General features: G+C 37.1%; 1 protein-coding gene across 1 annotated transcript in view; it reads left to right on the plus strand.

Moving 5' to 3' along the window:
• Positions 1-8,981, plus strand: part of brinp3a.1 (bone morphogenetic protein/retinoic acid inducible neural-specific 3a, tandem duplicate 1) — a 67,733-nt gene extending 58,752 nt beyond the window's left edge. Inside the window, exon 8 of the mRNA XM_053636301.1 lies at positions 7,790-8,981. Coding sequence (XP_053492276.1) covers positions 7,790-8,906 — 1,117 coding nt within the window. The 3' untranslated portion in view covers positions 8,907-8,981. The remainder of the gene's footprint in view (positions 1-7,789) is intronic.
• Positions 8,982-9,902: the final 921 nt, after the last annotated feature.

The raw sequence follows: 9,902 nt of genomic DNA on the forward strand, positions 1-9,902 counted from the left end.
CTGGAACTTAGGGGCCCCAGACATGTTCCAGCATGACAATGCCCCTGTGCACAAAGCGAGCTACATGAAGATATGGTTTGCCAAGGTTGGAGCAGAAGAACTCGAATGACCCGCACTCGAATGAGCCCTGATCTCAACCCCACTGAACACCTTTGGAATGAACTGGAATGCCAACTACATGCCAGGCCTCCTCACCAAACATCAGTGTCTGTCCTCTCTAATGATCTCGTGGCTGAATGGACAGAAATCCCCACAGCCACACTCCAAAATCTAATAGAAAGCCTTCCCAGAAGAGTGGAGGTTATTATAACAGCTAAATCTGGAATGGGATGTTCAGCAAGCACATATGATTGTGATGATCAGGTGACCATGCTAAATAAGCTAAATATTTTCCACAGTTGAAGATCAGATTAGATTAGTAATGAATGTGCAAGTCAACCAGGGTGGATTTTTCCTTTAAGAGCATACTTAATTAAGGACCTAGTTAATAATTATAAGACTCAACCTTCAAAGTCAGAAACTTAATTAAATAATTGGATTCAGTTTTATATTGAAGCACAGTATTATCTATTCAGATGCATGTTTGTTCATTTAGTGAGCACAGACCATATTATCTTCATTGATTATTTAGCATATCACATAATTTACGTTGATTAGTTTCCTGGTTTCACTCAATACAATCTAAGAATCTGACTAAAATGGCTGACTTAAACAGACCTATTCCCAGAATAGTTATATTCTGCTATAGTTAAACCAGTGTATAGAGTATCCTTGGTGTTTGAAGGCATGTTATGTAAGTTGTTCCAAAGACAACTTGGCACACACACACAACATCATGGACATTTCAAAGCAGTATTTTTGCACAACGTTTTGTGCTTTCCTAATATAGAGGCTGGTCCATCAAGAGAACAACATATGGACAGAATTAATTTGAGCAAATATAGAAGGCAGGATTGCAAAAATCTTGATGGAGACATTAAAGTTTGAAAAAAAAAAAAATAAGAAGAAGTGGATAAAATGGCTGTCTCTGATTGTTAAATGATTAGATTGAAATGCTGCCCAGTGAAAATATAGTCAGCTCCACAATTATTGGCACCCTTGGTAAAGATGGGTAAAAGTTATGAGAAAATGTTTTTTGTGGTAAATTAGTTTAATCTCACGCTGAAAATGTAAGATAAATCTAACCTTCTAAGACAATAATCCCTTATCAAACATTTTTTTTTTACAATAATTGGCTAATAATGTGAATTATTGTGAACAATTTCACAATTTAATAGCTTGTGCAACCTTTCTTTGTCAACATAGTATTGCTGAGTCTTCTCCTGTAATGCTTAATGAGAATGGAGAATACAGAGAAAGGAATGTGAGACTGATCAGTACAGAATCTCTTGGATCCTTCAGCTCAATGGCTTTTTCAATGGAGTTTAGGTAATGGGACGGGGATAGCCATGTCAGAAGGTTAAATCTGCAGTCACGACACCATTTTTGTGTGGATTTGGTTGCATTTTTTGAAGAATTGTCATACTGGAAGGTCAAACCATGAAATTGTAACTTCTTGGCAGCAGAAACCAGATTTTTAACTCTACTTCAAGAAGTTCATAATGCCATGTATCCTAACAATGGCAGTTCCTAGTGCTTTTAGAGGACGAATAGCCCCACCACATCACATATGCTCCAATACTTAACAGTTTGGATTAGGTTCTACAGTCATTCCTTTGACACCAGACTCACTTTCAGTGTTGCCACTCAGGGACATAGCCAGACATTTTACAGTGTGGTTGCCAGGTTCGATGCAATGACTCTACTGGAAGGGAGATCTAGGGAGGGGGAAAAACAGTAATCTGCATCTATAAAAAAATTAATAATGTGACTTGCCCTGTCTCTATACTGCCCAGGTGATCTTCCTCTAACATAAAGGACACACGACTGAGCAGCATTTGTTTGTTGTCTAGCATTTCTATATAAAATTCATTACAAACATAGGTCACGTCATCTTCAGCGCTCAAGACAAACTTAATTTCCCAGAATGCTCAACAACTGTTATGAGCCCCATTTCCCACAATACACGATTAAAAACACCACCACATGATCAGTCACATGACTCACATATCCACAGCCATCAGGCGTGTTCGACTTAATGCGGTGCTGCGCAAACGAATCGGCATCTGACTTGAAGCAGTGCATGCCGTTTAGAATTTTTGTCCGACTTGAGACTGCACCAACATCATTGTGACGTATGGCATCAAAGTACCGATATATCGATATGAGAGTAGCCGGCTACCTCACCCAGCACAAGCTCTGGGGACGACACAGCTATTTCATGATTGGCCAGACTCACCAACAACAACAATGACTTGCTTTTCAGGTTTATTCTGACAGTTCCACTAAGACTCCGAAATCCATATTTTCATAACAGTAAAAACCCTTTTCATGTAATCTTAATGTTATATTGTGTCATGTTTATCAAAATAAATCTGATTAAAAAAAATATATAGACCCCACTTTATTGCTATTTAAATAATACTGGCTTATGTTGAACTTTCTTCTTGTACGTCTAGGCACTGTATTAACTTATTCAGTGAAAAGTGTTTCTGACTGCTACATGTAAAATTCAGATGTCCGTTTATCTGAGAAATATATCATCTAATCCACTTTATCTGTGATAAAGAAAGCAAACACCACGCAAGCATCACTACGGGAAGCAGAAAGTGACTGACTTGACGGCTCCATTTTCAACTCCTCCCCCGACTGCAAGCAGCAACTCTCGCTGATCAGTTACATCCATCCGCAGTCAAAGATGAGCATACCTATTATTAGATATATATGCATATATATATATTATATATATATATATATATATATTCATATATATATATTCTATATGCATCCTATATAGAATATATGCATCCAACTCCATGCATGATTCATAACATAACATTAAGCTTCTCAATAAGCTACTGATGCATTACACTATAATTATTAATTAATATATTTAGCTAATGGTGTTTAATAAGAAACTAAATAAATCCTCAAACTAAAGAATATTGTTAATTTCAAAAGGTTTGAACAGTGTTGGTTAACCTGTTTTTTTTTTTTTTTTTCTTTTCGTTGTGGTCAATGAAGTGAAACACTAATTCACTTCTGTGTTAGCTAACTAAACTTGCTTGTTCTTCTACATTGCACATTGATGAAATAACCATGGAAAGTTCCCAGACACCATTATTATTCAAACTATTAATCACAGCAAGATTCACCAAGGCGTTCAGTATCAAATCATGACATTAATAACAGCACTAATAATGATAATAATAACCATAATAATAATATTTTGCTGGGGTGGCCAGAGGGGTTGCCAAGTTTCATGGTAGTTCCAGTAACATCTAGGAACCTCCAGGCACTTACATTTTGTAGTTAGACAAAGGAAAAACTTTCTTCCAAGTATGTGGAGTCTTAATCTTAATATAGATTTGCTGACTGGGTATTCCCAAAATGCAACCATCTTCTGTAAATCTTTAACTGTGATCCTTGGAGATATGATTGGTCCTGTTATTGCAACTACTCAAAGATCCAACCATGACCCAATTGTAGCTTCTTGGAAGATTTCCTAATTTCCTAATATTTCATGGAGTCATGATGCAATGTATTCTAACAAGGTTTCCAGGGCCACTGGAGGAAAAAACAACCCACAACATCACAGATCCTTAACCATAATAAGGATTTTTAATAAGTCCTTTTCTGTATAACTATCCTTCTTTTTACACTAAATGAGAGCTGCCAAAAACCTTTTTTAGTCTCATTAGACCACATAACCCAGTTCCTGCCCAGGTTCCAGTAGTGTCTAGGAAACTCCAGACACTTTCATTTGTGCTTAGATGAAAGAAATGACTTTCTACTTCCTAATAGTTTGACATAAAGGTGGCCTCCCTTTGGAGATTTGGAGCTAACCCCAAAATGCTACCATCTTCTGCAAATCTCCAACCATGATCCTGGATGAAGTTTTTGCTTCTCTACATCTTCCCCAGTGTGTGTGAGGTTATTTTAAACTTCTGATTTATTGCCCTAACAGTGGATATGGGCATTTTTATTTCTATACTTGCTTCAATAATCAGTTAGATTTCTCTCATATTTTAAGTGTGAGATTAAGTGCCAAAAAAGTCTGGAGCTGTAGGTTGAAGTAAGAATAATAATAATAATAAAAAATTATTTAATAGCATTAACCCTGATAAAGTTATATTATGGTGATAAAAGAATAATATAGGCTAATTTAGCCAACAGAATAATGAAAGGGAAATTCTCTTTGGTCTTAATTTATTTGCAGTTTCAGATTTGTATTTCAATAGATAGAAGGAAAATCAATATTTCTGATTTAAGCTGTTATTTTTCTTTTAACTCGCAACAATTCCATATCTGAACACTCTTGAAATAGGTAATCCTAGAGAATTAGTTTTTATTCTGATTAAGTAGATGGACCATGTTTTGTCTCTTTGCACATTTCCACTTTGCTTTGAGTGACAGACAGTGGAGATCTCCCACTCTGCCACCCACCTTCAAACTGACTGTCTCTTAGGCAAACAAGCTCCATGGATATTTACACATTCACTTGGCATCACTGGCATCATATGTGTTAAACTGAGAGAACCTGTTTGTTTTTTTCACTGAGTAGAAGTTCAGAGGCAAAGATATATAGTCAAAGCTCATAGATAAATACAAGACAAATGTAAATATAATGTCATGTTCAACCCCTTTAAAAACTTTACACCCTCCACCCACCCCACTTTACCCCAGCTTACCCTGCTGATGCGCCAAACTGCTTATATGGTGAGTAGGCTTGCATCCTACTCACTTTCATGTTTTAGGGTGTACTCACACTAGGCAATCTGTACCATGCTTGAGCACATTTGACCCCTAAAGTCCAGTTGGTTTGACTAGTGTGGTCGTCCTGTATCATGCCCCATGCACGGTACGCTAAAGTGTTCCCGGGCCTCTCTTGAAGAGGTGGGCTCGTGCATGGTTCAGTTGTACTCAGACACGATACGCGTCTACTGTGATCACTAACCATGGTCAAGCATGGAACATGAAACATGACATCAATCATGTTCCATTTGAGAATATTTGGGTTTATAACAGGTCTGGTTCTCACCTTATTGATTGATGAACAGGAATTGTAGTCAGTGAGTAAAGCTGCAGATCATCTCCCTCAATGTCAGCTGCCTCCGTAAAAATCATCTTTTACATGCAGCACGATTAAGTGAAAATTGCAGTAGTGCATAAGTGATAAATCTATTAGGCAGGCGAGAGGGACATGTGTCACCGACTCCATTGTGATGTGCAAGAGTGCTTTTCTTCTTGTTGTTTTCAAAACAAACAGTCTCATCGTAATGATGTAAGCGTGCTCAGGCTCGGAAGGTTAAGTGCAATGTAGTTTTTTGAGGAAGATATATTAATTAGCTCTGAGATTGAAGGGTTAATGGTCCGAGTGTCGATTTTTGATTGGATAGATGATTTGATTTGTAAAAACATTTACTCCAGATGGCGTGTTTCTGGACCAAGTCAGAAAATGGTGCCAGGTTATTATTATGAAGGATATGTTGAAGGTGAGTGATGCCCTTTTCTGCACATGTGCACAAGTTGAGTGGCTTCTTGTTAACTGTAAAATCTGGGTTTTTCCAAATGGGGGTGAATTTAGATGGTGCAAGATGGGTGTTTGTGATTTGATGAAATTTCCAACATGCTGTCAGAGCAGCTGTTATTGTTAAAACAGTTTTTTGAAATAAGGGTGTTTCTTTTGATTGTCTCACTGTAGAAGGGTAAGTCTGAAATGTGAATGTCCTTGCAAATTGTATGTTCAACATCTAACCATGTGTTTTCTGATGGGTTAGGATGAATCCATTTGTATATATTTTGAAACTGATTGGCCAGAAAGTAGTGGTAGAAATGTGGTGATTCCAGTTCTCCTTGTGTTTTTGGTTTCTGTAGGGTAGTCAAGTTAATTCTTGGGGTCTTAATTTTCTTGTACAATTTGGTAGTGATTGAGTCTAGTGATTTAAACCAGGTGAGGGTGGGTTGTATTGGAATCATTGAGAATAAATAGTTTCGTTTAGGGAGTATAGTCATTTTAATTACTGATATTCTGCCCATTATTTATAGTGGGCAGTTGTCAGTTTATACAGTGAAGATCCTATAATGATAGACCTACTAAATTCAGCTTACATAATCAATCAGCGCAATCTGGTCTTGTGCAGAAAATGGATTTGAAAATTGGGAAGCATTAAATAGTTTTATGTTGTCATAAGGGTATCTGGAATCTGTAATGAATCCTCTGTTACAGTACTTTCCATGCCTCATCTCTTTTTTTTTTCATGATAGACCTGTGATGTGACATCAAAGAAACGTTCTCTCTTCTGCCACAAACTGATCTTCTTTTAAATCCCACATATTGTTTACATTTCACCATTGCCACCACCATACTCATAGCTGTCCTATGAGTTCCTATGCTGTGCTCCTGTAGGTGGATTTTATACGAGCATTGTAGCTACAGTCATGCTGAGATTTTAATCATGAATTTCTGACACTGCCAGAACTTTGTCAGTGGTTGCAGTAGCACTATATTAGGGACTGGTGAGCATGTCATCTCAAAAGGTTGTATTGTGCATTCTAAGACTGCCAAAGCAAGTCATATTATGCATTCTACTATAAGTTCACCAGTCGTAGCTCATGAAAAAAATATTATTTTATGATGTGCAATTTTAATGTCCAACAACAAAATCATAGTGAAAAGCTGGCTTAAAGCTACTATTAGTGTTTATATACATATTATATATATATATATATATATATATATATATATATATATATATATATATATATATATATATATATATATATATATATATATATAAAATGTATATATATATATATATTTATTATATATATATATATATATGTGTGTGTGTGTGTGTATGTATGTATGTATGCAAACACTGTATATATGTATGTATATGTATGTATATACACACTGTATATAGGTAGATTCAGAGAGTATCATGGGAACATTGGGAACGTTTGCACACACATTTGCAAACTCATATACACATAAGGGTAATTTAGAGTCGTTTGAACCAGAGACCCTGGCGCACCCTACGCTGCCATCCTTGCTTTAAGATTATTTACTTAAGATATTTAAATTAGTATTTCTAAATATTATATACATTTACTTAAGCATAGCTAAATATATAAATGGAATATTTGTATTCACTAATAGTTAATTGAACTCAAGAATGGCTAAACCGAATGATTTATGTATTCAATTCAGTAGCGCTTCCATGGAAGAAAACTAGTCAGCAATATATGTGATATGAGCACACTGACCACCATTTCTGATTTTCCTGCTCAATGCCCTGAAGAACCATGAGCTTTCCCATTAGAGCACTGTCTACCTACCAGAATCTCTTTTCACGTGTGGTTGCAGTTCAGCGAGAAATGAGAATAAAAAAGGGAGTGGTTCATGGCTGGGTAGGGGTATGTGAGGAGATGATCAGCTGTTATTTATATTACAGCATGAAAAATATTATGCTGATCATGTCCGGTTGGCACATTTGATGATGAATATTTATGATTATGCTTATTCGGTAGAACTGTTATGCATATTGTAAATAACTTGAAATGATTTAGGTAGCATTAATTGGCTGGTGTGTTTCTATATCACTTCAGTAGTATCCATGTGTCATATTCATTCACTATTTATATAAGAAATATGGCACTTTTTTAAAGCGTTTTTATGTCCCCACAGGTCTCACAGCTACTGGCTGAACTACATCCTTTCTCTCATGTACTGCAGTGAAAATAATCAGTTAGGCACGTATATGGAAGAGAGGAGGGCCTGCTCCTGTCAGCATGAGACCCCATCCTGCCAAGGTGTCATCCCATGCATGGTGGGTGAGGGGCCACTTTGTTCTTCCTGCTCCTATGAAAATCGATCACGGTGTGCCAGCTGTAACCCAGGTTATAGTCTGAGTCAAGGACTGTGCAGGAACATCATCCCTGACTCCACTGATAATTACATAGGTTTTGAAACCGATCTCCAAGACCTAGAGTTGCGGTATCTCCTCCAGAAGCGAGACAGCCGAATCAGCATCCATGCCATGTTCATTAGCAATGATGTGAGGCTCAACAACTGGTTTGACCCTTTGTGGAGGAAGAGGATGCTCCTGACACTGAAAAGCAACAAGTTTAAGTCCAGTCATGTGCACATGCTTTTGGGGATTTCCCTCCAGATCTGCCTTACTAAGAACAGCACCTTGGAACCTGTGTTGTCTATCTACATCAACCCGTTTGGAGGGAGTCACTCAGAGAGCTGGATCATGCCCATAGACCAGAACAATTACCCTGACTGGGAGAGGACCAAGCTAGATATTCCTCTTGACTGTTATAACTGGACGCTCACTCTGGGGAACAAATGGAAGACATTTTTCGAGACTGTACACATATACCTGAGGAGCCGTGTCAGAACAGCCTCAGCAAATGGAAACAGCACAATCTATTATGAGCCATTGGAATACATGGACTCCTCAAGGAATCTGGGTTATATGAAAATCAACAGCATGCAGCTGTTTGGATACAGCATGCACTTTGATCCTGAAGCAATCCAGGACTTGATCCTCCAGCTGGACTATCCGTACACACAGGGATCACGGGATTCAGCTCTGCTGCAGCTGCTAGAGATACGAGACCGAGTTAACAGACTGTCTCCACCAGGCCAGCAGCCCCTGGACCTGTTCTCCTGCTTACTGCGCCATCGCCTCAAACTGTCCACTAATGACGTGGTCCGAATTCAGGCTGCTTTGCAGGCCTTTAGTGCTAAGCAGCCCAACTCAATGGAGTATGAAACCACTAAACTATGTAGCTAATCAGACACTTTACTTTGTTCCTAACATTAAAACATAAAAAAGTTCACACTTTAAAATAATACAGTGAATTATTTTTTTTTTTTCCTCCAGGAACATTAATTATGACTTTCAGTGGACAACCGGAGTCCATGCATTGCCTTTTTTATTTTCAAACTACACTCATGGTTTATAGTATTTCAGTAGTAATGTGCTTGAATTAAATTTTCATACCACTGATTATTATTATTAGAGTAAATTAAATGTAAATCATTGGAATTTAGCTTTTGCTTCACAGTATACTTTTATTTCCTCACTCATGTGCATAACAGACAGTACTTATGTAAATCAGTGTAATCTGACCATCCTTCTGAGATGAATCCAGACCTCTTCATCTGTACAGCTCTATCTGTCAATCCTGTAACACTCACATATAACTGTATATGCTTCAGCAGCAGTTGAGTTTAATGGTAGAAATATTTCTCAGATATTTGTACAAATGCATTATGACTATAGGAATAATTTTGTTTAAAAAAAAAAAAAAAAGAGACATGTCCTAACTATATGTTCTATGTGCTTTTATATTTATAAACATATTATTTGTGAAATATTACAGAGGTAATGTTGATAAAATTGTACAGAACATGGGTTTGTTAATACACTAAATAAATGACATTTTTATGCACTGTCTCTGATTACTTGGTTTGAGTATTCAGTGTTTACAGTAGGGTTCAGCAACACTGTCAGCAAGGTTGAATGCTCGGGATCCAGTGGGCTTTTCATTAGCTCACAATTTGGTCTTTTTTGTGTTTTTAAGTAAATTGACTCTATTTTGATCTCAGTTTAGCATAGACCACATGATTTTCAGGATGGTCTGGTTATAGAAATAGAGGGCCATTATAGTAACACATTCTGTCTGACTCTAGTGATTAAAGTGCTGAATGTAGCTTTCAGCACTTTGTATCCCAGGCAAGAAAGAAAACAAAGTTCTCTTAACAATTCATCAGTTCATCTGTTAGA

The sequence above is a fragment of the Ictalurus furcatus genome, chromosome 11 (genome assembly GCF_023375685.1).
Source record: "Ictalurus furcatus strain D&B chromosome 11, Billie_1.0, whole genome shotgun sequence".
Classification (NCBI taxonomy): domain Eukaryota; kingdom Metazoa; phylum Chordata; class Actinopteri; order Siluriformes; family Ictaluridae; genus Ictalurus; species Ictalurus furcatus.